This window comes from Antechinus flavipes, chromosome 4, assembly GCF_016432865.1.
Source record: "Antechinus flavipes isolate AdamAnt ecotype Samford, QLD, Australia chromosome 4, AdamAnt_v2, whole genome shotgun sequence".
NCBI lineage: Eukaryota > Metazoa > Chordata > Mammalia > Dasyuromorphia > Dasyuridae > Antechinus > Antechinus flavipes.
In genome coordinates this window covers 106,156,308-106,183,395 of record NC_067401.1, presented here as the reverse complement: position 1 = coordinate 106,183,395, position 27,088 = coordinate 106,156,308, and the positions used below count along the sequence as shown (strand labels likewise).

The window sequence follows — 27,088 nt, the reverse complement described above, 5'->3', positions numbered from 1 at the left end:
TTTGCCCCCCCATTCTCTCTCTCTGTCTCTCTCCCTGTCTGTGTGTCTCTCTCTCTGTGTTTGTCTCTCTGTCTCTTTCTCTCTCCCTTTCTCTTTCTGACAAACAGACAAAGATAGAGAGAAAGAGGAACTAGAAAGAGTGCCTGTTTCTCTGTGTCTCTCTGTCTTTGTCTTTCTCTCTTTCTGACTCTCTCTATCCCTGACTCTGTATTTTTGTCTTTTTGTCTGTTTGCTACTCTATCCCTTTGTCTCTCTCTCTCTCTCTCTCTCTCTCTCTCTCTCTCTCTCTCAATAACTCTCTTTTTCTGGTCCCTCTCTCTCTGACCTTCTTTGTGACTCTGTCTCCATCTCTTCCTCTCTCTGTCTGTCTGTCTTTCCTTCTCCTAATACAAATTCTTTCTTCCTCACTCAACCTAGTTGCTAAGGATACTAGGGACATCTTTGTTCTCTGGCCTCTTCCTCTGCAGGAGCTGAGATCTTCAGAAGAAAACTCCCAAAGTTACCAAAGATCTTCAGTGCCATATAACACTTTGTCATAGCCTACCAAAGAAAACGGTAGTGTTGGAATATCTGGGATGGAATCACACTAAGTACTCCCTTCATGAACTTAGAAATCTAAAAGGTCCAAAGCAAAAGGTACACAACAGAACTTATCTTCCCCTGCAAACCTGATCTTTTCCCTAACCTCTCTATTTCTCCTGAACAGTTATGTTGTATATGGGTGGGAACTGATGGAAAAGCACAATGGCCTTAGAACGAAAGGATTTGGGTTCAAATTCTGTTTCCATTCACCTGATTAGCTTTAGCCTCATCTGTAAGTACGTTTTTGTACTGAATGGTCTCTAAAATGCCTTTCATCTCTAAGTCTATGATTGTCTCATTCTACCATTCTCCCAAGCTTGAAACCTGAGTCATCTTTGACTCTTACCTTGACTTTGCTGCCCACACTCAATGAGTTGCCCAGTCCTGCTAAATCCACCCCCTCAAATATCTGGAAGATTCTCCCTCTTTTTTTACTCCCACTGACTCCCACCCAGTCCAGGCTCTGATTACCTCTCATTTTGGCCTACTGTAAATAGGTTTCTTATCTTCCTGCCTCCAGTTTTTCCCACCATGATCCATCTTTCACACCACAGCCTAAGTAATCATTCTCCATTTGCCTATGGAAAAAAGTATAAACTCATAAGCCCTCCATTATCTGGATCCAACTCACTCTAACATTATTTCAGGATACTCCTCTCTACATACTCTATGCTCACATCAAACTGAACTATTTCATTCTCCCCATTCTTATTTTGCCTTCTCCATTCTGTGCCTTTGTTTATGTTGTCCTCAGATGCCTGAAATAAATTCCACCTGCCATTCTACCTATTGAAGTCCTTCCTTTCTTTCAAGCCTCTACTCAACTTCTACTTCCTCCATGAAGCCCTTATTCTATCCCCCAGGTAGAAGTGATCTTTCTCTCCTCAAATTTCCCCTAAAACATATATAGACCTTTCCTTTGCATGTATTATCTAATATGTATTAAAGTTGTGTGCAGGTCATATCTCTTACTCTAAATTGTAAAGTTTTAGAATGGACAGCCACTATCTGATTTTATATTTATAATCCAAAATTTTGAGACAGTGGATAGGGAGTGTGCTGGGCTTCATGTCAGGAAAAGTCATATTTATGAGTTCAAATCTGTCCTCAGGCAATTATTTGTATGATCCTGAGTAAGTCACTTAATCCTATTTATCTCAGTTTCTTCATCTGTAAAATGAGCTGGAGAAGGAAATGGCAAACTACTCCAGTATCTTTGCCAAGAAAACCCTAAATGAGGTTACAAAGAGTTGAACATGATTGAAAATCACTCAACAAACAACAGTCCAAAACTTATCTAAGGTAACAAAAATATGCTAATCTTTTGGAGGACAAGAGGGGAGGGGAAGAAATAAACCTGTGATTTCATTGGCAAAGGTAATACTCAGTGAGAAAACTCCATTACAACCCCCTCCTCCTAATTTAGATTGAGAATTTATAAACATTTGTTGAATTGAATTGAATTAAAGAATGATTACAGAGAATGCAGGAGGGCAGGGGTCAGAAAAGGAGAGGGGAGTAAATTGAGTTTAGAAGGGAGCTCTGAAACCTCATCAATAGAGGAACAAAAAGGTTTATTTTCAAAGACCTGCTAGAGGTGAGTAAGACTAAGAGTCAGAGGGAAATGATGATTTGTAGGGTTGAAATATAGATGATATTCCAAAGGACAAAACTAGAAGCAATAGGAAGAAGTTGCGTCATGGCAGATTTTGATTTGAAACTTGAAAAAAAATCCTAACCATTAGATCTATTCAAAAGTAGAATGAATTGCTTCAGGAGGTAGCAATTCTTTCTTCACTGTGGGGCTCCAAGCACAAGCTAGAAGATCACTTATCAGGTATGTGGTAGAAAGGATTCTGATCAGATAGGGATTGGACCAGCCAGCTTATGAGGTCCCCTTACAAGGCTGAGATTCTAATATTCTGTCTTTGGTGTACTAGTAACTACCTGGAGAGATGATGCAAGAGTATTAAAGTATTAGATGAACAATAGTGGTACCTGGTAGCACAATGAATAGAGTGTTTAGCTTAAAATCTGGAAGATTTAAGTTCAAATTTGGTCTCAAACACTTAATACCTGTGTGACTTTGGGCAAGTCACTTACCTGTTTCCCTCAGTTTCTTCCCATGTAAAATATAGATAATGAAATATCTACCTTACAGAGCTATCGTGAAGATCAATTGAAATAATATTTTTAAAAATCACTTAGTATGGTGCCTGGCACATAGTAGGTGCTATACAAATGCTTATTTCCTTCCCCTTCCCTATTCACTTGCCCTGATTCTAGGACAACCTGGGAATCTGATGTGGCCCAGTATAGAATAGTCAATTCTAGAGGGATCCCAGAAAGCCTTTCCTGATTCATATTTATAATAGTTAGAAGGACCTCTTTCTGAGAAGCTGGAAGAGTTCCAGGTTCAAATTAAGAATTAAAGTTCTGTACTCTTACAGTTAAAATTAATTCTGGTTTCTGGAATGAGGAGGGTGGGCATCATTTAGCTAGTCTGTTTTTACTAAGTTGTTAAAAGCCCAGTACAGGAAGGCTTGAAAAAACCTAGAAGCTTATGGGACTCTGTGGTACATCAGGTTCAGGGCAAGCAGCACACCCAGATTTTGACTGTGAGGTACTGAAAAGCACTTACCTCTTCTTGCCAACTTTTATAGATACCCTCTGTACTCCCAGAAGCAGGGAGGAGGGAGGCCCCAGGGAGTCCTAACAGAGAGAAAATGATAAACAAAGCTTGGGGAAAGTGAACCAAGGAGCATCTTAAGAGTGTAAAGAAGGCGGAGGAAACAAGAACAAGGAAGACCTTAGTATCCCAGTTAGAAAAGAGAGCAGAAAGAAAGGACCCTAGGTCAGGGAGGCTGACAACTGAAGCATGAATATGTTGAAGTGTGTGTGAGATGAAGTGCATCTGAGCTGAAATAAGGAGATCCTTTAGGAGATCCTGCTGCCTATAAGGGAAGAGAAGCATATCCCCAAGAGAAAACATGAATGGAAGGAAATGCAAGTAGAAAGACAGAATATCCCAGATGGCAAAATGGCTCTCTCTTCATATAGACCTGGCTTTTCATTTGGGGAGCTAAATGTCTCAGATACCTGAAAATGGAGGAAAGAAATTAGCAAATCAGAGTGGCAGGGAAGCCCGACTAGGAAAGATTTATGAAAGAATAAATGATGATAACACCTATAGTTGACCATGTTGTAGCTGTAGATCATTTAGTCTACAGGGAAAGCTGCTGGCCCAGACAGTTCATAGGCTCATAGATTCAAAGTTGATAAGGATGTTAGAGATCATCCAGTTTAGTCTCCTTATTTTACAAAGGAAGAAATGGAAGTCTAGAGTGATAAAATTATTTTTCTCAAGGTATTTTAGAAAGATAGATGGATAGATAGATGTATATAATCTAGCCAGAATTTGAAGTTGATTGATTGCTAATCTCATGCCTTTTCCATTTCACCAACCTGCCATCCTTAAAGTTAGCTCAGGTCACCATGCCTGCTAAGGATTATCTCATCCTTATCAATCTACAAAAAAATCTCCTCAATCAGTGCTTGGAGAATAAGGCAGTGAATAGATTGGAGATTTACAAGGAGAACAGCAGAAGGCAAAGAGAAGCTTGATTAAGGTAATAAGCAAAAGACTAAAAGAGCTGAGGTTCAGTCTTAATCCTAATTTTGTCATGTTATTTTTTTTCTCACCTCCTGAGATCTAGAAGTATCTTAAGAAGTTGAGGTCAGAAAAGAGAATGAGAACATCTATAAGTCACAGTGGGGGAGTCAGATCTAAAAGAAAGGCCTCTTCTCTATTCTCAGTCTCAGCCCCCATCGCCTTTCTTCCTTGAAGATAATACTGCTCACCCACCTGTCAGAATAGTCGTGAGGAATAATAAGTAGGTAGAAGATTTTGTTAATAGGGTGTTGAGAAATGTTGAATCATCATCACCATCAACATCATCATCATCATCATTGACATCAGCAGCATCAAATATTACTCAGTAAAGATGATTCTCTCCAGTAAATAGTAGAAGTGGGTCTATTTAATCAAGCACTACCATGGCAAGCCTGTGATTATGAAGAGAGAGACAAACATACAGATAGAGATAGAGACAGGAGAAAAGAGAGACAGAGAAAGAGGGAAAGAGACACACACAGAGAAACAAAGTCAGGATAGAAAGGGAAGGAAAGAGATAGAGAAGAAAATGGGAGGAAGAGAGTGGGAGAAGAAAAGAAGACAGAGGGAATGTGAGGGAGACAGAGAAAGTTCCTTTCTAAATGGTGTAATGGTGAGTTCTGGCTTTGAAGTTAAATGTTCTTAGCTCAGTCCTATCTCTGAAGCTCACATGTGATCATGAATGAATCATTTAAATCTTCCTGGACCTCAGTTTCTTCATTTACAAAATGGGGATAAGTAGACCAAAAAGCTTCTGAGGGCCTTAGATTTATGATCCTATTACCACATGGTGGTACAATGTCCTTCAGTATGGCCCCAGTTTTCCACATTGCAATACTACATAGTACATGATTGTGACCCCCTGCTACTGGCAAAAGCTGAGACTGGTGGATCCTTTGACCTTGGGACTATGAACTTAAATAGAGTTAAAGCCAATCTAGTTGTCTAACAACAAAGTGCTGAGCCCTCAGGAATGGGGAGGAAGGCGTCAAGCAAACCAAGTCTAGGTATGAAATAGAATGGGTTAAAGCTTCTATGATGATCAGCAGTGAGATTAAGTCCTTGAGTGACTGCTGCAATTCCAGCTGGGGAGAAATAGAGAGGCAAATTATGGCGGGGAGGGGGGGAAGAGAAAGAGATGGACAGAAATGGTGAAATATATTTAAAACAAATCTAAAACAATTAGCTCTACCTTTAAATGAAAACCTGATGGTGCTTCTATATGGTTTAAAGGAGCATGTCAGCAAATTTTCAAGAGACCATAATGCTAGTTAGCACCTCTGGCAACCACCTTGTGACCCTTTAATCTGAACAATCAGTCAGGAAGAAATCAGTGGAGCTACTATAAGAACTGCTGTGCCCTTTAAAAGAACCCTAAAAAGGCAAGAACCCCTAATGAAATAAACCAGTAATTAAGAGGCCCCCCTAGGGAACAAAAGACTAACCACAAGATAGCATTAAACCTTTTTAGTTTTAGCTGTAATATGATGATTTTTAAAATTGGGAGTTTTGTTCCTTCTTTAATTAAGGATCCTTACCTTTCTAGGGTTCTTCAGGGCGTGTGAAGTATTTATTTATTCAGCACACATTTATTAACTCTTCTTTGCTTTGCATTGTGTTGAACTAGGATAAGAAAAGAAGAAATTTGAACACAAAAAACAGTCCTTACCTTGAAAGAGTTTACAAGTGAATAAGCATACAAAGATAAATATGATGCAAATTAAACTATAATAAAAGGTATAGGACAGTATAACATGCTATCAGAAAATATGAGGTAAAGATTATTTCTATTCAAAAATCAGAGATAGCTTTCTCAAGGAGGTAATAATTCAGCTGGGTTTTTAAGAATGGCTAGATCTCAGCAAGCACGTATGAGGATAGGACCTTACTAGTTCAAGGGACATTTACAAGTGGGATGTGTTCCAATTAGTCTAATGCTCAAGATCTGTTCCTGATTCCTGGAAATGGTGCACAGAAAAGTGTAGCTAAATGAGTACGAACCCCTTTACCCACCACTCCAGGCTAAAGTATTGAGTTCAATCTGAGAAAATAAAATGTAATAAGAAAAGTGTGAATTATTATGCTTAGGTTCTAGAAATCCCTTTCACAAATATAAGATGAGAGAGGCTCATCTAAATATTCATATTGCCTAGATATGATTTGGGAATCTGAGTGAACTACAAATTGAATATGAATCATCCGGGATATGGTAGGCACAAAAGCTAAAGCACTGATAGACCAAGTTAAGATTAGTACTCAGGATTAGGAAGGTAATAACCTCACTTTACTCAGCCTTAGTCAAATGACAGCTAGGTGGCACTGGACACTAGGTGATGCCGTAGTGCAAAGAGTGATGGGTTTCAAGACATCTGGCCTCCCATACTTACTCGCTGTGTGATTCTGGGCAAGTCACTTAACACTGCCTCAGTTTCCTTATATGGCAAATTCCATTATCTTTGCAAGAAAACCCCAAATAAGAGTCAGACAAGACTGGAAGAAGAACAATAATATTATATTAGGTAGCCAGGTGATCCAGGTGGACCTGAGAGTAAGGAAGCTCTGCATTCCAATCCTGCTCCAGACACTCAATTCATTTTTGTCTACCTCAGTTTTCTCACCCGTAAAATGGGGATACTAATAGCACCTATCTTCCAGGACTGTTGTGAAAGTTAAATGAAATATTGACAAAGTGCTCTGAAAATGTTAGTTTTAAGGTTTAAGGGATTACCATTGTTCAGTATAACTCTAAATGATTTTATTTGGGGTTTTCTTGACAAAGATACTGTAATAGTTTATCCATCCTTTCCCCAGCTCATTTTCCATATGAGGGAACTGAAGCAAACAGGATTAAGTGACCTGCTCGGGATCACACAGCTTGTATCTGAGGACAGATTTGCCTTTAAGGCTTCCTAACTCCAGGCCTGGCATCCTAAGCATTGTGTCACTGAACTGCCTTATGTTTAAGCTGCAAAGAATAGTATTATTGTGATCATTATTCTGAACACCGTTTAGAAAGGACATTGATTATCTGGAGAGTATCTCAAGAAAGATGACTAGAATAGTGAAAGTCCTCAAGTTCATGTCATAAGAGAACTAGTTAAAAGTATGTTTAGCCAGAAGAAGAGAAGATGTAGGGACATGATAACTGTCTTCACGTATTGGAAGGGCTATGATAGTGAAAAGGGATTAGCTTGTTCTGCTTGACTGCGGAGGGCTGAATTAGGAGCGATGAGTGGAACTTACAGAGGCAGATTTACAACCTAAAAAGACAGTAAGTTCCTATTCACTAGAGATTTTCAGAGGGGAAAAGGAAAGAAAGGTTGGATGACCACTTTGTCGGATAGATTTTAGAGGAGGATTCCTTGTGGTCCTTTCCAATTCTTAATGATGCTGTGATTCTGAACAATCTGATTCAAATAGTGGGATAAAGAGTTCATACCATCCCCTACCAGAAGAGGGCAGTACAAGTAGCAGGAGACGAGATGCTCTTAATTCAGAATAAAACTCAGAATAACTGGCACAAACCTGGGAGGAAAAGAGCTGGGTCAGGGTCAGGTGAATTTGTGTGAGTTTGAGTGTGTGTGTCTGTGTGTTCATCTAAAGGGACAAAACATGGTTTCTAGGAAAAGAAAAGCAAGAGATATTTTGCAGGTATAGGAGGCAAACTGTGCTATTGCCTGCCCCATATTCTCCATTGCATGACTGGTAATGCCAGTTTTTGTCTTGTCATTAACTATTCTTTGGTGACTTTGGAAGAGAGAGTGAGGCTGACCACTTTGTGCAATTCTGCTTCACTTAAATCAAATTCACCTATGAGTCAAGACCTTATCCATGTTATCACTGGCCCTCTTCAAAAATGAAGGATAAACAACATTCTGCCTTAATACAAATCTCATGATTACTTACAATACTGAATATACATTAATAGCAGACTGTCCCCTCCTGAGCCAATAAACATCACAACTGTCAATGCTTTTTTTTTGTTTGTTTTTCTAAGAATCTGCACATCACCACACTATTTACTCACTTGGCATTTGGAGGAGACAGTCAGTAGTTAAGACATAGAGGAGGGGAGGGAGGGCAGATCAGATGAGCAGGGAAAAAAAGAGAGATAAAGGAGAGAAACAGGTAAAGGGAAACATGATGTGAGATGAAAAAAGGAAGTGAGAAGAGAATAAATCCAGATTATTAAAGAGGAATAGTCCACTCTGTATCCTAGCACAAATCCAAATCTATTGTTGATGTCTTAATAAATGTTTGTGGGTGATTATGATATCATTGATATCCATCTATATTCTACATAAAGTTCAAAAGTTAATTTATACTTGACTCTAGAAAGCACTATTTGCTTTGTTTTTGTTTTAATGAAGATTCACCTTTCTAATTATGCCTTGCTTAAATTAATATTAAAATGAATTTCCATTTCTTGAATACTAAAGCGGGGGAGGGGGAAAATATGCTGAAGGAAACAAGTCTGGAATTAAACATTTTCTATAAAGGACAGTGTGGCTAAATGAATAAAAAGCTGACCTTGGAGTCTAGAAAACATATATCCAAGTGCTTCTTTTAATATATATTTGCAGTGTGGCTAAGCCATTTAACCCTTTAGTTTCCAAAGCAACTTTCAAAGACTGCAAATTTATAGCAGTAGCTCCCTCTAGGGAGCTTTTAAATGGAGAATCTCATACTTTGATGAAGTAATAACAACAACAATAACTAAGTGCATTTATATAGTACCTTCTATATGCCAAGCCCTATGCTAAGAGTTTTATAAATATTCTCTTTTAATAACCAAACCACACAAAAATGGTGATCAAGAGTGTATATTTCATAAAACCAAGAGTACACTCTAGTAATTAGTCACAAAACCCTGCTGTTTATTGACTTTAATTCAGCAAATTTTAATGAAGTACCTACTATTTATCAAACATTCAGCAAAGTACAAAAAGGTAGGATGGTGTAGTGGGAAAAGTACTGAACTTAATGTTTGGAGACTTGGGTTCAAGTTCTGGTTGTGACTGAAATACACTTGGAGTTTAATAAATGCTTAGTAGACTAACTTGCTTCTAGTTACACAACTTGTTCATGTACAGAAGCTAATCAGTTCACATCTGAAGATCCGTTCTCTTGTTTGTTAAATAGTACCAGTAACACTCTACTACCTATCCCATAGGGTTGTTGTATAGATAGTGCTTCATAGTCCTTATCATATATAATTGTGAGTTAATTTTTATTATAAGACACAGATCATTCCCTACTTGAGTTCACAACATAAGGAAAGCAACACACAAATAATTTCATTATAGAAAAAGGGTGAGAAGCAGGATCAGTTTTCTGGTATGGTAGAAAAAGCACTAATTCAAATCCCAATTTGCTGTTTACCTATAAGATTATAGGAAAGTCACTTAAATTCTCTGGGCAGTATTATCCTCATCTGTAAAACCAAAGGGTCAGATTACTGAGGAGAAAAATTCTGTTGCTCTTCAGTCATTTCAGTTGTATCTTATTCTGTGCCTTTATTTGGGGGCATTCTTGGAAAAGAGACTGGAATGTTTGCCATTTCTTTCTATAGCTCATTTTACAGATGAGGATAATGCAGCCCAGAGTTAAGTGACTTGCCAGGGGTCACACAGTTAATTATTGTCTGAGACCATATTTGAACTCAGGTCTTCCTTACTCCAGGTCAAGCACTAGTGAATCACCTAGCTGCTTTATATAATGATTCTATAAGCTTATTTAAAAATGAAAACCTGACAATTCAATTCAGCCAGCATTTTTTATATGCCAGTCAAAGCATTTGGAAGTGGAGAGGGTTGTCAGATTAGAGGAAGCTTCCTGGAAGAGAGCATTTGCTCTGAGCCGTAAAATTTCAACAGGAAGAGCTGGGGGTTGAGGGTGGGGATAGAGTCAGGGTGTGAAGGGAGAGTCATTCCAATCAAATAGAGATGGGAAAACAAGGGCTGTGAATAGAGGATACCAAGCAGTTTATCTTGGCTAGAACATACAGTATTGGTGGGAAAGGGTAGCTGGGAAGGGTACTGGATTAAAGCCAAAAAGGCAGGCTAACAATAGATTGTAGAGTCCTCAATGTCAAGCTAAGAAATCTGGACTTTATCTGAAAGATTACAACTATCCATATCTTTATATAGTTGGTCTTGGATGCAGCCTGTGTTTCCTAAGACTTCAAAACAAGGAGCTAGGGATCAAGAATTTCCCAAACTAAGCAAGTCCTTTAAAGCAGTTCCCTTTCTCATATTCATCAACACATTTATATTGCCCCTAAATAACCCTTAGGGCATCATTTCCAGACTGTGCCTGTGTAAGTGGATAATCTATTGCTTTTACCTTCCATGCTTTAGAAGGTATGAAACAGATGCTAAGATGACTGTATATTTCTCTTATATTGTCTTGATCCTTAGGACAGACCTCAGTTGGTCCCAGTACTATGTCTTTAAAAGACACAAAATTGGGAAAATATTTCAAACCTAGATGCTTCCTTTATTCCTCCGTTCCAAGAAAAGAGTCAGGGCTTCAGGTTTCACCTATCAATTCCTTTTTTTCCCCCTCTTTCTTGCTCTTCACCTGTCCCCTTAACCTTGACTCTCCTGTCTTATTTTCCTTCTGTGATTACCCTGTTTAACTCCTAGAATCCTTTTTACTCTATCCTGCACTACTCCCATGATATGTTCTCTCCTATTTATTCTTTGTTCCCTTTTTCTATATGGTACTTTCCTTGGTGGCTGTAAGGATAGGGCAAATGATCAACCCTAGGATAATTTAGGACAAAAATTCTTTTTAGGGAGTGATCACTCAGGCTCTTTCCTAAAACCAAGATCCTCAGATCTTCTCTCTTGCTCTCTCCCCTTCCCTTTTTCTCTTTTCCTCCTGCCCTCCCCCTCTCTTTGTCTCTGTCTTGTCTCTCTTTCTGTCTCTCTGTCTCTGTGTATCTCTGTCTCTCTCTCACTGAGTATTTCTCTGCATGTCTTTCTGTTTCTGTCTCTCTGCCTGCCTGTCGGACTCTCTTTCTCCTACCTCGCTCTCTCTTCCCATTTCTCCCCCTCTCTTTATATTTCACCCTCTCTTCTTTTTCTTTTCTTTTTTTTCCATTCCTTCCCTTTCTGGCCCATCTTCTTTTTCTTTCCTTGCTCCTGTTACTCTTCTTCAGCCATCTCCTTTTCTCTTCTCTCATTTCTTATTGTTTCTGCTTCTCTTTTATTTCCTCCCTTCTTTCTCTTCAGCTCCATGTCCCCCATTTTCCTTCCCCTTTCTCCTTTTTTCTCTCACTCCACACTTTCTTTTCTTCCCTCCCATTCTCTTTTAACTCCCTTCTGCATCTCCCCCAGGTATCTCCCTTCTTCCCTCCTCCTCCTGCCTCATCATGTCCCTTGCTCTCCTTTCTTCCCACACAATCTTCCCCTCCCCTCACACCCCCCACTCTTCCTCCCTCCCTCTTCTATCTTTCTACTTTTTCTCTTCTTGCTCCTTTTCCCACCCATCTCAACCCTTCCTCCCTAAACCCAAGCAGCCGAATTTGGCGGGAAATGCCAATTGGTTTCATTACTGCAGATTTCAAGGAGGCAGGACTACTAGAATCTGCCTAGCAACTGGTGATCTCACCAAAAGCCTTGCATATGATTGGCTGCTTCCAGCGGCTGAAGGGCCCGAGAATCTGAAATAAAGGTTCTTTCTTTCTTACTCTCCCCATCCTCACCTCCTCGCCCTGAGTCTATTTGAAGACTAGATTTCAGGAGAAAAAAAATCACCTACAATAACCAGCTAGCTGCTCAGTGGGCATAAGATTATCAGATTACTTAAAAGAATAATAATCTAAGATTATCGGATTACTAAAAGGATAATCTAAGATCGCCTTCAATTTGGAGAGAAGTGTCTCTATTGGAGTACCTCAAAGATCTGTATAGTTGACCCATTATTGTTCATCTTCTTTTTTCCCCCCCAGCAGTGAGTCAGATGAAGGTATAGAGATGACATGCTTGCCAGGTGTGCAGATGATAGGAAGCTGGGAGGGACAGCTAATAGGTTGGAGCACAAAGAATCCAAAAAGCTCCATTCTAGTCCCTGACTGGTACTTGACTGTGGACTAACCAAAGCGAATCAACTTCTCAGTAGCTGAGGCAATTCTTTATGAATCTCAGGTCTGGTCCAAACAAAACCAAGAAAAAATAAATGAAAACTGGCAGAATCACACACACACACACACACACACACACACACACATTTATGTTATGTATGACCTGACTTGTAATTCTCGTGTATAGGATATCACCGATAAGAAAACTCTCCCCAAACAAAGATCTATATCTAAATAACTACTAGAATTGTTAATATTAGAAAATTGCTTGGGGCACTGGAAATTTAAATACAGGTTTGGGAGAAAGAATTTAAGGTAAGGGGAGAGGTAATTAGATATCAGAGCATACCAAATAGAGATTTTATTATTGGATTCTGAAAGAACTGGGTTCACATCTTGCCTGTGACAAATAAAATGTAGCACAAGTAAATATAAAGTCATACCTGGGTTTAAAAAATCAGTTGCAGAAGTACAAGATAAGGGAGATGAAGATATATTACAGTTTCAAGTTAGGAGGTGGGGGATTTAACAAAACTCAAAATCACTATAAGTCAATGGTGTAAATAAAAAGCTCTTAGTCTGAATTAATGTCCGGAATGATAAATGCCATAATAAGACTGTACCTGCAATGAGTCTAATCAGAGCATATCTTGAATACCGTGTCCACTTCTGGATACTGCATTTTAAGATGGACATAAATAAAACTTTCTAAAAATGAGAAATACGCAAAAATGTAACTGCATGGAAAGTTAAAAAGTTACCCATCACTGAAAGTCTTCTAGCAAAGTCTGGATAACTTTTTCAGGAATGCTATCAAGAATTCTTATTTCACTAGAGTTTGGTCTAAATCCCAGCTTCTTAAACTGTGGTTCAATACCTCTTATGGAGTCTCATAATTGAACATGGAGATTGCAAAATTATAATTTATTATCAATAATGTTTGATTTGTAGACCTATTTTATATACTTATATACTCAGATCATGTAAAAATTTCTATAGCAAAAAGAAATCACAAGTGGAAAAAGTTTAAGAAATACTCATCTAGATGACTTCCAAGGTCCCTTAGAACCCAGAATCTATGATTTGCTATTTTAAGTGATGAATAAAAGTGGAAGATTTGACTTTGGAATCAAGAAAATTAGTTTCTAGTTTCCATTATACAACTAACTAGCTTTATGCCCTTGGGCAAGTTATTCAAGGCCTCATTTTGAATTAGGTGATTTCTGAGGTCCCTTCAAACTCTTATAATCTAAGTGTCTATGATAAAAATTAACCTTCTTTTGTAATGTACCACCTTACCATCTTGTAGGGGGACTCTACTTGTCTTTCCAAAATTCCATGAAGGATTCTCTCATTTGTATCTTACAAAATTTTCTCCATTATTATTCAAGTGCCTTTTCTTTCTCACATAGAAAGATTTCCTTCTCACACACACACAGAGTGTGTCTAGGAGTCATTTCTAGCAAAGATTTTCTTCTCCTTTTCCTTCAATGACAAGAAGATTTAAGCACTAGAAACTCCTGGCCCCATCACCCAAGTTTCTTAGCTCTAAAGTCTGGACTGACCCTGCAACATGATCAGTAAAATTATATTCAGATCCTGCCCAAGGTTACCTTGTTCGAATCTTTCTCGATATCCTTCCTGTTCCTTTCCTTTTCACTCTCTTTGTCCCAACCCTCTAAGTCATTCTTTCACTTTTTTCCCTTTTCCAGGACTCCGATTTCCTGATATTGAACATCCTAAGTACCAATTTATGCTACTGTCCTATTCCACTTTTTCTCTCTCTTCCCCTTGCTCCAATAGAAAAGATTTCTATATCCCCAGCTTTTCACCCTGTTAAAGCAGAGGTATCAAAGTCAAGTAGAAATGGGAGCCACAAATCCATACATAAGGATCTCTGCAGGCTTCATATTGATTGTTTCAAAATATATTTTCTATGCTTTATTGTATTTTTATTTATTTTGTTAAATATTTCCCAATTACATTTTAATCTAGTTCAGCAAGCTCTCTAGAGTGTTGCTGGCCGCCTGCTGTCTGTATGTTTGACACCTCTGCTATAATGCAAAGAATTCCAAGGGAGGATATGTTGAGGATGTTTTGAATTTCACAAAGCTACAATCCAGGGAAATATCTTCCAAAGAAACTAAGAATCAAAGAATTATTATTCAAAAATTGGGACATTATTACTAGGAAATAGCACTTATAATTTGGAAATGATAAATTTGGGGCATTTGAGGCTTATAATTACTTCCTAATCAGTTCATTCAATAAAATGTGACAATCTAAATCTTGGGGTTCCAATGTTGCTGTGTGTGTGTGTGTGTATTTGTGTGTGTGTGTGTGTGTGTGTGTGTGTGTGTGATAATGTTCTAATGGAAGAACCTTGAATTCAGGGTCAAATGATCTGGATTCTAGTTAGGGCCTTCCATTAACTTCCTGAGAGATGCTAAAGAAATCTCATCCTCTCTGAGACTTGGTTACACAATCTGTCAAATAAGAATGTTGGACTAAATTACTTCCCTTCTAACTGAAATTCTTTGATTCCTAATAAAGAGCAGTCCAAGATAAAAGTCATAAGGAGCTAGACAGAAACTTGGCCTGGAATTATGAGTTATTGGACAGGATGAGAGATAAAAAGAGTGTACTTAGTCCTTATATCTGAGTACCTTCCTCTCTATCAGGAAGAGCTTGGATCCAATGCAAGTGTAGGTTGAAGGAAAAATAATTGGTATGACTAAGATAGCAGGGAAGTAATATCAGTGAGAGGTTAAATCTATAGAGCCAGGCTCATTTCTGAAATGGTCACTATTAATGTAAAAAAGGGGAAGAGAAATCCTTAAGGGGTTTAGGGTACAGCAATGTTGGGTTAAACTAATTCATTGTCTTAAAGCAGCAAGGTAACAAAAGGCCTGAGCCTGGAATGAAGAAGAATTCAAATTGGTCTCAGATTAGCTGTGTGACTCTAGGTAAATTACTTACACTGTTTGCCTCAATTTTTTCATCTGGGGATAATAACTTATCTATATTGCTGTGAAAATCAAATGAGATAGTAGTACTGTATCTAGCATATAATAGGCACTATATAAATGCTTATTCTCTTTTCTCTTCCCCTTTGTTCTGGATCAAGATGAGACCAGTTCAGCAGATAATGGAGAGGGTTGGTGCTTTGGGGTTTGGAGTGGAAAAAAGTCATTATGGTAATAGGAGGTCAAGGATTCCTAGATAAAGAGAGTGGAGAAGGAAAAGTCAAAAAAGTCCTTGAGTTCCTGGAAGTCAGAGGAAGTCAAGTCCAAACCAGCAGTTTGAAGAAGTTAGTGCTTAGAAGATTGGGGATCATACTGGGGATAAATCAGTGCTATTAAGATTTAAGGATACTTTAAGCACCCTTTCTTTTAATGTGGCAATTGGAAGGTCTAAATTCTAGTCTCTGTTCCACCCATCCTTTCTTTTAATGTAGTAATGAGAAATGCATTCTGCTGCTGTAGTAGGAGGAAACCCTTTTCTATGACTTTTAAAAGTACTTTCCTAAGGATGCTAGATTGGGAGAGAAAGATACGGAGTGGAATTGAGGAAGAGGATTTTCGTTTTTAGAGACTGGTGTTAGGAGACAATTAGGAGTAATGATCATTGTTAGGGAAATAGATGCATATGCACTAACACTTTTTTTCTGATTTGCCCTTTTGTTATACAGTTTTAACAAATCTGCTAACTAAAATATTTTGTGTATGTGTACCTGAGCTAGGCTACTTGATGACTAGCTTTGCTTATTTTGGCTTTTGGAGTCATGGAAGCCACCCAGATCCTTTGGTCCCTGCACTTACCTAGGTTATATGAGTAGAAAAAGAAGGGGACATAGATAAGATAGATATGTATTTTTCAGGTTAGGTAGTCCAGCAATGTACTATAACATATAAGTTGTGCCCAGACTTGTAAATAGAAATTTGTTTTTGTATTCTATTTAGGTTTTCAGCAGACATTCAACAAATGTATCTTTTCAGGGTGCATTTTCTCCTCAATATCTGCCGTACAGAGAAATTCAACAAGAAAAATGTCTTTCTATCCCATACTCTTAAATTTCTAGCATTGATTGTTCTAGAGAAGGCAAGAAATACACCATGCAGATGTCTATTGGAGGGAGAGGAAAGAAGAAAGAGGATTGGGCATTAGCCCAAAAGTTGAGGATCAGTGGTTATGTACAGGAAACTGATTCTACTTTGTTCCTACAGAAAGTCAGCCCTGGACATATGATATGACAGTAGTGGCTGGTGATACCGTGCAACTCAAGTGCCAAGTAAAAGACCCTGATTCCTCATCCCTACAGTGGTCAAACCCTGCTCAGCAGACTCTCTACTTTGGGGAGAAGCGAGGTACTATCTTCTAGATCATCATGCTTTTCAGTAAGGTCGGGTTGGAACATGATTTTTAGAGGTCAGAGGGGAAGAGAAATGGAGTAAACTATTTTCGGTGACTGAAACAAAAGTGATTCAATACTTTTTTTTTTTTTTTTTTTTTTAAGAATACCTATTCTCATTTTGGAGAAACTTTAGGATTGCAAGTCTGACCTGAAATAACCAATATGCATGGTCTATTATGATTCTAATGACCTCCCTCTATAAGACTCTGGAAAGGATTAGGTTGGTTTTCTAAGATCTGCTCACAAATCCAGAATTGAACAAGATCCCACCCAATTCACCTGATTTTAATTTCAATCTTTGCTTGGATAATTTTCAATTCATCATATATCTCTTGATATCCTAGAAAGGAAATTGAAGACTCCTCAAAAAAAATTAGTTCAAAGGCAACACCTTCCCTTCCCCATCCTCACCTTTCTGCCAATGATAAGAAAGTAGGACTAGGAAAGGAAAATAGACATGAAAAGTGCTAAGGGTACAATTTGAGATGGGGAATGGGTGGAGGATATGATTTCCAACTGTCCTGTTTTTCCCCAGCACTTCGAGACAATAGGATCCAGTTGGTGCGCTCCACCCCCAACGAATTGACCATCAGTATCAGCAAGGTGGCCCTGGCAGATGAGGGCGAGTATACCTGCTCCATCTTCACCATGCCCGTGCGCACTGCCAAGTCTCTCGTCACTGTGCTTGGTGAGGAGCCCAAATCCCAGTCTTCCCAGTGTATATTCCCTCTAGATTTTAGGCTCTCCCCTTCAATTCCTTAGCCCCATCAAGCACTTCCCTCACCCTCTTTCCCTCTCTGTCGTGTACTTGTTTAGCACTTTCATATACATTATATCACTAGATCCTTACAACAACCCTCTGGAATAGGTAAGGCAAATTCTATTAATTCCCATTTGACACCGGAACACTAAGGCACAGCAATTAAAGGAATCACTCAAAGTCATGTAGATGTTTAATAGTGGAACAGGAACTAAAATTTAGGTGTTTTCATTGCCATCCTAGTGTTCATATTACAAGACCAGTGGTTCAAAAACTTTTCTATCCATTTAGGTAATGAAAAATTCTGATATATATTTAACCAGGGGAAGATAACCAAGATTTTGTCTCAGGGCGCTGACATCCAAGAAACACAGTCTGTCCTATCACTTCCAGCAGTCCTCCATTCTAATATGCTTGTGTCTATTGGGCAACAAGTATTTACATGCTTTTTAACTGACTGGCTATCTCATGGTCCTTCAGTAGTCTGTGTTGTGTGGAATGATTGCCCCTATTTAATCTTGGCACTCACTAAGATGGTAATATTGTAGCACCTCTCTCCCAAAGACTACTTCTCTCTATTTTCCATCTCTCATCCCTCATCTCCTTCCTAGTTAATCAGTCAACAAGTATTTATTAAGGGGTTACTACATTTCAGATACTGTGGCAAGCCCAAAGGATATAAAGAAAGGCAAAAATATGCCTCCTTCTCTGAAGGAACTCATATGCTAAAGAAGAAAGATAATATATGAATAATTATGTTGAATGGATTGGAGACTGTTGGTTATATTGCAAGGACCTGGGCTGAATTCTGTGAGGAATAGACTGCTTGTTTTTTTGGCATTATATAACCTGGAGTAGACCATCTGGGATCTAAAGTCATCAAAGGAATTTCCAGGTCTTCTTGCAGACAATTGAGATCAAGGTGACTTTGATCCCTTATGACTCTCCCCATGTCTTAGCACCATTTTCTCCATTTCCAAGTATTCTCCTATGCTGACTATACTTTCCATCATTCCACAGTAATTGAACTTGCCCAGGGCATGTGAGTTCCTAGTTATAGTTCTATCTATATAATACCCATTCCCACTTGCCAGTGCAAAAATACTTCCCAACATTCCCTTGGCTCTGCTCTACTTTGTGCTCCCCAATTTGGGAAACAGGGGAAGATGGAGATTCAACCTTTATTTGGGAGTCAAAAATTTTGAGTGACATTATTTTTTAGGAATAAGAGAATTTAGAAATCTTTTAGTGCAAGCTTTTCCTTTTATAAATGAGGAAATTGGGCATAGAGAAATCATTTACTTTCTCCATAACATACAAATAGTCAATAACAGAACTGGAGCTAGGAAAAACAAAAACCCCAAAAAACAGATTTCTCATCTTTTAGGAGTTATTCTGTTAGAGGTCATTTCTTTAGGTTTCAGCTCAGAGATGTTCTTTCTAGTAAGAGATTCATGTTAATGTTTTGGGAGAAAGAATTTGGATCTTTCAAAGAGAATAATTCTGTGAAATCATGCCTCTATCTGAGCCAGACTGGCAGGCTCCCAAACTTCCTTAGTCCTTCAACCTCTGGCTTTCCCTTATTGGATAACTAGGCTATATAGATAGCTTACTCTTTAGATGGATGGCATTACTCCCAGATTGGTATTTATAATCTGGGGTTCAAAGGAGGACTCTGTGGGCCCATGTGTGTGACATAACTTATCCAAGACTATCTTGGAATCACAGAAATCAAGAAGTAGTAAGTTATTAGAAAGTATAAAGTGAAATGACTTTGCTTAGAGTCACACACAATTAATGGCAGAACTGGGTCTTGTGACTCCTAATTCATTGATCTTTCCATTACATCACATTACCTTTCAGTAGTAAGATCCCCAAGGACAGGGAGTGACAGGGCTAGAACTAGACTCATAGTGCCTCTCCTTCCTATCCTGGCCATACCCCCACCAATCTATGGCAGGAATCCCACAGAAGCCCCAAATCACTGGCTATGTGTCTGCAATCCCGGAGATGGGGAAAGCCCGCCTTACCTGTCTGTCGAAAGGGAGCAAGCCTGCTGCAGAGATCAGCTGGAGGAAGGGTGATCAGGAGCTCAAGGGTGAGTACTCCTTCTACGATATTATGTTTGTGGGGGTGCACATCAGGGTGTGTATGTATAAGTGCAGGTGAGCGATAGCCTTATATAAGTAGCAAGAAGGGACAGTAACAGATGTTTTGTATGCTTATGCACAAATGTGTATAATCATATATGTTTGTATTCTACATCTAAATATGTCTCTATTCGGATTTTTCTGTGTGGTTAGGGCTCACAATTATGATGGTACCCATATAATTTGTGTTTGTGTGTATGTTCCTACTCACTCTATTTTCTCCACATGTGTGTTTATGTGCATTTTCTGTACTATAGGGAAACCAAACATGGTTCAGGAGGATGACAATAAAACATTCACAGTGAGCAGTTCCGTGGAATTCCAGGTTTCCCGGGAAGATGATGGAGTTGATGTCACATGCTCTGTAAAGCATAAGTCTCTGCAAGACATGGACAGATCCACCTCTCAGAGGATCGAAGTCCTCTGTACGTCCTGGATTTGGGGAGATGGAGCAGGGATCACATTTGAGATCCAGACATAGACAAGAGTGGAGCTGGGGAGAGGGCAGGGCAGCAAGGAAAAGAATCGAAATGGTGGGACAGGACCAGTGGAGAAATGGAGAACAGTACAGAATAATTAGAAATAATAGAAAATGTGATATAGAAGGGAGGGACTCAATTAGGCACATGAGGCATTTTGGAGTCAAAATTTTGAGAGATACCAAGATGTCAAAGGAAACTGGGGCAAGGGTTGGGAGGGAGTCTCAGAGAGGATGTGTGAAATTTTGGACTGACCTATGTTGTGTTTCTACAGACACACCAACAGCAATGATTAAGCCATATCCCCAACATCCCCGAGAAGGCGAGAAATTGATGCTACAGTGTGAAGGTCATGGCAATCCCGTGTAAGGAAAAACAGAAACTGGTACCTTAGTCCCCACTTTATTCCCCAAATTTACATACAGGTCGCATCATCAATGCTCCCTAAAGTCCACCAATTTGTTTGATGAGTCCCTTCATCCTGCATGTTTTGCCTACAAGGGAGAGAACAGCAGAGCAAAAGCTACAATTTTGGTTTTGTTTCTGATGCTTCTAGATGGCATTTATATCCATTATAGTACTATACTACTATACAAGCTAACAATAATGCACAAGCATATATGTAAAAATGCTTTGAAACGAGGAAACTCTTTGCTCACAAACCTACCTATGAGGTAGGTGGTGAAAGTGCCCATCTCACCTGCTCACCCTAACCCAGGAGTGTGTGCAGGAGACCTCCTCCTTCTTTCAGAAGGAATGGACCTCTCCTCACATAGAGACTGCTTCCCTGTCCCTAGGTAGCTTTCGGAGCCCTGTCAGCTGCCACAGACTCTGAAAGCTGCCAAGCCCATTTCCTTCCTTGGGTTGTTATGATCAATGAGAAAATATTTGTAAAGCACTTAGTTCCTGGCACAGAGCAAGCACTTACTAGGTGCCAATCCCTCACCATGTTACCAATCTCCCCCAAGCATTTTGAACCCCTTCTCTATAACAAGTTGACTTCCCCCTGCTCCCAGGCTTTTATTCCTACAGCTCCTCAAACCTCCTCTTCCCTGCAGCCCTCTGATCTCTCTGCCTCCACAGCCCCCAGCAGTACGAGTGGGTGAAGACGGGCATGGAGCCACCACTGCTGATGACCCATGAGAGTGCCCTCATCTTTCCATTTCTCAACAAGAGTGACAGCGGCATCTACCGATGTACAGCCTCAAACAACATGGGCAGCCACATAGCTTACTACACTCTTGACGTCAGCGGTGAGCCCTCCTTATTCCAAACCCTCCAACCCCCTCCTTAACTGGCTTACGTTATCTCCAGCCTTCTTCTACCCTAACTGCTCACCCCTTTAGCTCCTCTCAGCCATTCCAATAATAAGTCTGAGAATAGAATACAGGAAGGAGTTTGGGTTGGCTGTCAGTGCTGAGGAGGTAAGCTCAAGAGTAAGGAATAATAAGGAGGAGTGGAGGGGCTAGGAATGTCTCCCTCCCATCTGCCTGTTGGAATGAATGGTGGCTATTGTCCCCAACAGTATTGGTTCAAGTGGAACCATTCTCACTGCAATCCTCGCCCTTGGCAAGAAGGACAATAATCCATGGATGAAGCTTTCTTGACTGCCTCTAGTTCTTCTCATACCAGAAGGCTATTTACTCAGACCAGTCATGTTACAAGACTAGGAGTACATGTTATGGACTTTTCCCTTTCCTGTAAACTTAAACAAACTGAGTCCCCGAAAGAGATGGGAGATAAATGATAATTTAAAGCACAGTCAAAGTTACTTCTGAAAAATTATATCTCTATAGGATTATAGCTGCCTTTTTCTTAGCGTTTCTGACTTAAAGCTATGACTCATGACTCAGGTCAGGTCTCAGGGAGCATAACAGGCCAAGAGAGTGTCTCTGCGTGGGAGAGTTGCCAGATCTGTGCAACTTTCCCTTCTCTGAAAGGTCTAAATGGCAATGGAGTCCTGCCAAGGAGCCAGACTCAGCCATCTTCAACAATAAAGTCCCAAAGATAATGAGAATAGAGATAGGGGTGTTAGGATCTAGGGTACTTTCAAGATATTAGAGGAAACCTCATTGGAACTATTTGTAAGAGGAGTTGGGAAATGTTCACTACCTTGGAGAACTTTGAATTCTAGAGGTTTTGTCTCCTCATAAAGTCTCAAGATTTCCACTCCCATAGGGCCAGCTCAATTTCAAGACAATTATTGATAAGATTACTACATAATCCCAAGAACCAGTAAAATACACTGAGATCCAAAGAGTTCTTTTCCCACAAAGCTTCTTAATCCAACTCTGACAGTGCTTGGACTTTAAAAGTTTTCTCCCCGAAGTGACTAGGTCCATGAAGATAACTTCCCCCCATCTAACCTAAGTTCCCACAAACTGCCATAGGGCCAGCATGAATCTTGTTTGATTTAATCTGTCTCATCAGCTACAATGAAACCTGCTGGTAGAATGGAATATCTCACTTCCCTTCTTGGAATATCATTAATGGTAGAAACTACTTTATCTATGGAATTGAATTAGTCTGAGTCTTGCCCAGAAATAGGAGAATGAACAAGATGACCTCTGAGACCCTTTCCAGTCAAAGAAATTTATGATTCTCAAATACAATTGCTACCTTCACTAGCTCTGTAAGAATATGAGGAACATTCAAATCAGAGTCAGAAGGCAGACATATTATCTTCCCAGAATGCCCTGATAGGCAGAAAAATAAAAATCCTGTCCCAGTTAGATCTGAGGTGAAACTAAATCTACTATTGATTACATTCAATCTGGGGAAATATCAGACCCCTTTAGGTCCTGGGCCTGAGTACTTTATCTGCAACTGTGAAAGGATAGTGCCATCTCTTCCCAAGAGATGTTTCCCCTTTTCAGGACAGATCCAGATCTTCAGAGAGAAAACTGTTCCAACCAAAAAGTTCTTTGGCTCATCTAGGGGTATGTGTGGAGTCTTGAGCCTTCAATTTCAGTTATACTGGAGCAAGACTAAGTTTGTCTCCTCATAAAGTAACAGCAGCCTTCCTATAGAGGTCCCCATACTTTCTCCCTTTTCCCTCTTTATTCCCTCTATGGGTCTTTTTTCCATTTCACAACAGTTTTCTCTCTTTTTCTTACCTGTCAAGTTTAGAATTATAGGTCATTAGGTTAGGATAAGTCATCTAGAGGAATCAGGCCTAAATTTCAGATTTCAAGGGTAGCAAGAGTCAGAGAAGATGGAAAAACAATGGAAACACAGTAGGAAAAGAAAAAATAGAATTTGATGGTTAAAGCCAGGACCCTTAATTAAAGTCAGTCCTCTAACACAAGGCACATTGCCCTAAAACAGACAGCAAGGACATAATCCCTAATCTCCTGACATAAATCTTGACCCAGGCCTTTTGCCTGGGACTCATCATACCCAACCCAGGGGTTTCATAGGGAACAGGGGGAGCTTTGATGAGATCTTACCATGTTGTTATCTCCCACCCTTAGACCACAGCCCAGTGATCTCAACTTCTAGCACTTACCATGCTGTCATTGGGGGAATCGTGGCCTTCATCGTCTTCCTGCTGCTCATCCTGCTCATCATCCTGGGCCACTACCTGATCCGGCACAAAGGTTAGGGGGCAGAACAGACCCAAGGGAGCCAAAGGGAGGAAGGTTAAGCCAGGTTAGGGGAGTAGGGCTAGAGGAAAGACCACCCGAGGCTACTGAACCTCCATGACTTGGAGAAAGGGAAGAGCTGTTCACTGCCAACACTGTCCCTGCCAACCCTAGAATAGCGTCTGATAATTTGGTGATGATCATCCAAATAAAACAAAACCTGCCCACTCAGCCAGCTGCTGTTCCCATGCTTTTCTTACTTTTAGGGTTCTACTGTGCAGAATCAGCCACAAGCTTCCTATTTTTTATCCCCCCCTCCCAATTCCCTTCATATATCTCCATGACGAGCACTCTCTTCCCTTTCTCTCTAACCCTTTTTTTCCTTTTCATCCTCTCTCATCTTGCAGCCGTATCTATTTCTCTTTTCTCCCTGCCTCTGTATCCTTTGCTTGCTTTTCATTTTTTCCCTCAATTTTCCCTTTAATTTCATCTTCCCCAAATGTTACCTGTAACCAGTAGCTTGATTGTAGAGGCAGATCAGTGGCAGTCCTAGTGCCTGTGGGCATTTAACTGGACCCTTGAGCACATTGAACCCATCTTACTCCCAAAGAAATTCTTAAGTCCACAAATATCCATAGCATTGGGGGTCCTGAAGGTAAGAGACCCAAACAGAATCTTAGATAGGAAAGTCTGGGCAGGGAAAATAGGGGAGGTTGGGGAGGGTGAGAGAGAAAGTGCACAATCTGTGGTGGAGGACTGGAGGACAGGGAAGGGGGAGTCTGGCAAGAGTGAGTGCTGGAAGCCAGGGACTGCTTCTGAGAAAAAGCCCTTGTCTCCATCCAGGGACGTATCTGACACATGAGGCCAAAGGCTCAGATGACGCACCAGACGCGGACACGGCCATCATCAATGCAGAGGGCGGGCAGTCAGGCGGGGATGACAAGAAGGAGTACTTCATCTAGGGGTGTCTGCCCGTCCATCACGCCCCCCCCCTCGGGGGGGCCCAGCCCAGGGCCTGCCGGGGCCAAGGCACCAACCCGGACTTGTACAGAGCGACCCCAGGGCCGCCCCCTCCCGCTTGCTCCCCAGCCCAGCCCGCCCCCCTGTACAGAATGTCTGCTTTGGGCGAGGTTTTGTACTCGGTTTGAAATGGGGAGGGGTGGGGCGGGAGGGGAAGAGAGGGTTGCCCTCGGCCCTTTCTGTGGCTTCTCTGCGTTTGGGTTTATTTTTTATTTTTAACAATCCCAGAATCAAATCCGTGTCCAGGCTGGAGGGGGCAGGGGCCCCTTGGGTAGGGGAGAGCAGAAACTGAAGGATCAAGAGAGGAAAAGAAAAGGAGCAAAGAATTGAGGGGTCTGAAGAAAGGAGAGATTAGGGTGGGCCCACTCTGCAGGACTGTCCATCCCCTAGAGAAGAGCAATTTTTCCAATCTAATGTGACAGGAGCGCCAGCTCCAGAAATGAGGCGGGGCATGCTACCTTGGGCTCCAGGTAAGGGTGCTTTTCCCCTGAGATAGCTCGGAACCAGCTGGCCAGGTATGAGAAGCAGAAGGCTCTGGGAACTTCGAGTTCTCAGGGGCATTGCCATCATGGTACTGGAGAAGCCAGCCTTTCCACTTTATCTTGGACCAATCCCTTCACCCCCACCCCACTCCTGAAAGCGAAGAAAAGGGGCTGGGAATTTGGAACAGTTACTAGAAAAACGGTCCAGTCAGTGAAGCTTCAGAGGTGGAAGCTAAGACCTGAAGAAAGGAAGAAGTCTGTAGTGAAAGAGCAGCTGAGGTTGACTTGCCACACCCTCCCCCCCAACTCCCGAGATTTATATAATATGGCATCCCTTTCTCCTCCCCCCCTTTCCCCCTTCTTCAGAGTCAGCACAGCCAGGGGATCAGGGCACGGCTGGGAGAAAGAAATAAGGCGAACCAGGAAAGGAAGGCAGGACAAATACAGTCTCCTTCCTTTTATGTCAGCTGTGGAAGAAGAATTGCCTTGGGGGACAAACTTAGCCTGTTTTCCCCTATAAAAGGGCCCCAAACTCCTCTCCAAGGCACAGAACTGTTGCATGGCAACCCCCCTCCAAGGCATTATAAAGCAACCAGCCCTCCCCTCCTATGCCATCCCATGCCAAAGCCCCTTACCCCCAGCAGAAAGACAGATATAACAACCGCATTTGCAAACAAAAAAAAACTAGAAAGATCTTAAACTGCATGGAGTTGTTCCCTGCCCAAGATCCCAAGACAAAGAGAGTTTGGGAGGCCCAGGGGTAAATGATGAGTGTGGGAAGGCATACAAAAGGGCTTTCGGAGGTTTGGGTACATACCTCACCCTGGGATTATACCCCATCCTAGTCTTAACCATGTCACCCTCCCAGTGCCCATCTGCCTCAAACAGAGGAATCTCAGGGTGGGTCCCTGTTCAGCACCTTCCCCCTTTCCATACACCCCCTCAAAGGACACACACACACACATCCCTTTTCCCACCCCTCTCCTGACACTAAGTCTGTGCCACAGTCCTTGCTATGCACACCCCAGGCTTCTCCTGGATACCTACCTTCTAACACCCTCACTACCCACTCGCTTGCCCCCCCCCAGTCTGCTCAGTGGGTTGATGGGCCAGAAGTGTTGGGGATGAGGTCTCCTGTCCTTGCATCCCCGCCCTTTCTTCTCATCATCCATCTTGCCTCCTTGGCCCTGAGCTGGTTGCCATGGAGACAAGGTCTGCTCATCCCTCCCCCCCCCATCCCACCCTGCTCAGTCCCACTGCTTTAGGGCTCCTGGCCTGTCCCCAACTCAGGCCCGGGACTCCTTTTGGCACTCCCCTCATTCTTCTCCCAGCCTGTGCCAGCTGCCCCAATAAGAATGGTGGGGAGGAGGGGCATTTGCAACCTGGCAAGGAAACTCACCTCTCTCCCTCCCTGCCAAAGTGTACTCCCTTCAGTTCAGGTAAATGCCCTTCTGAATCTTCCCAATGCTGGGCACAGCAGGCAGCCCCACACCCAGACCAGGGGCCCAATCCCCCTCCAACAGAAAGGGATCCTGGGACCCCAGCCCTGCTGGGCTCTCCATCCCTGGCATCCCCTTTCAGGACAAACAACTCTAACTCTTTCGAGCTGAACCACTCTGTCCATATACACAGAAGCCATATTTGTACGGGGGGGCGGGGGAGGGGGGGCCTGTCGTGCTGTGTGTGTCTGTCCAGGGAGGTGGGAGGGGAAGGGACGGGATGGGAGGGGATCGTGTATCTTTATAACCTTTCTAATTCTCCTGTGCTAATCTCAGAGGGGCCACCCCTCAATATATCTGGATTATACGTGTCACTGGGATGTTTCATGTTTTGCTCATACTGCCCAGATGGTTGG

The 27,088-nt window shown here is 41.2% G+C and overlaps 1 protein-coding gene across 1 annotated transcript in view; it reads left to right on the top strand.

Annotated features, from left to right (window-relative positions):
* Positions 1-27,046, top strand: part of CADM3 (cell adhesion molecule 3) — a 40,605-nt gene extending 13,559 nt beyond the window's left edge. Inside the window, exons 2-9 of the mRNA XM_051993704.1 lie at positions 16,571-16,711; positions 17,294-17,446; positions 19,479-19,616; positions 19,926-20,093; positions 20,422-20,512; positions 21,231-21,400; positions 23,621-23,746; positions 24,575-27,046. Coding sequence (XP_051849664.1) covers positions 16,571-16,711; positions 17,294-17,446; positions 19,479-19,616; positions 19,926-20,093; positions 20,422-20,512; positions 21,231-21,400; positions 23,621-23,746; positions 24,575-24,693 — 1,106 coding nt within the window. The 3' untranslated portion in view covers positions 24,694-27,046. The remainder of the gene's footprint in view (positions 1-16,570; positions 16,712-17,293; positions 17,447-19,478; positions 19,617-19,925; positions 20,094-20,421; positions 20,513-21,230; positions 21,401-23,620; positions 23,747-24,574) is intronic.
* The last annotated feature ends 42 nt before the right edge of the window (positions 27,047-27,088 follow it).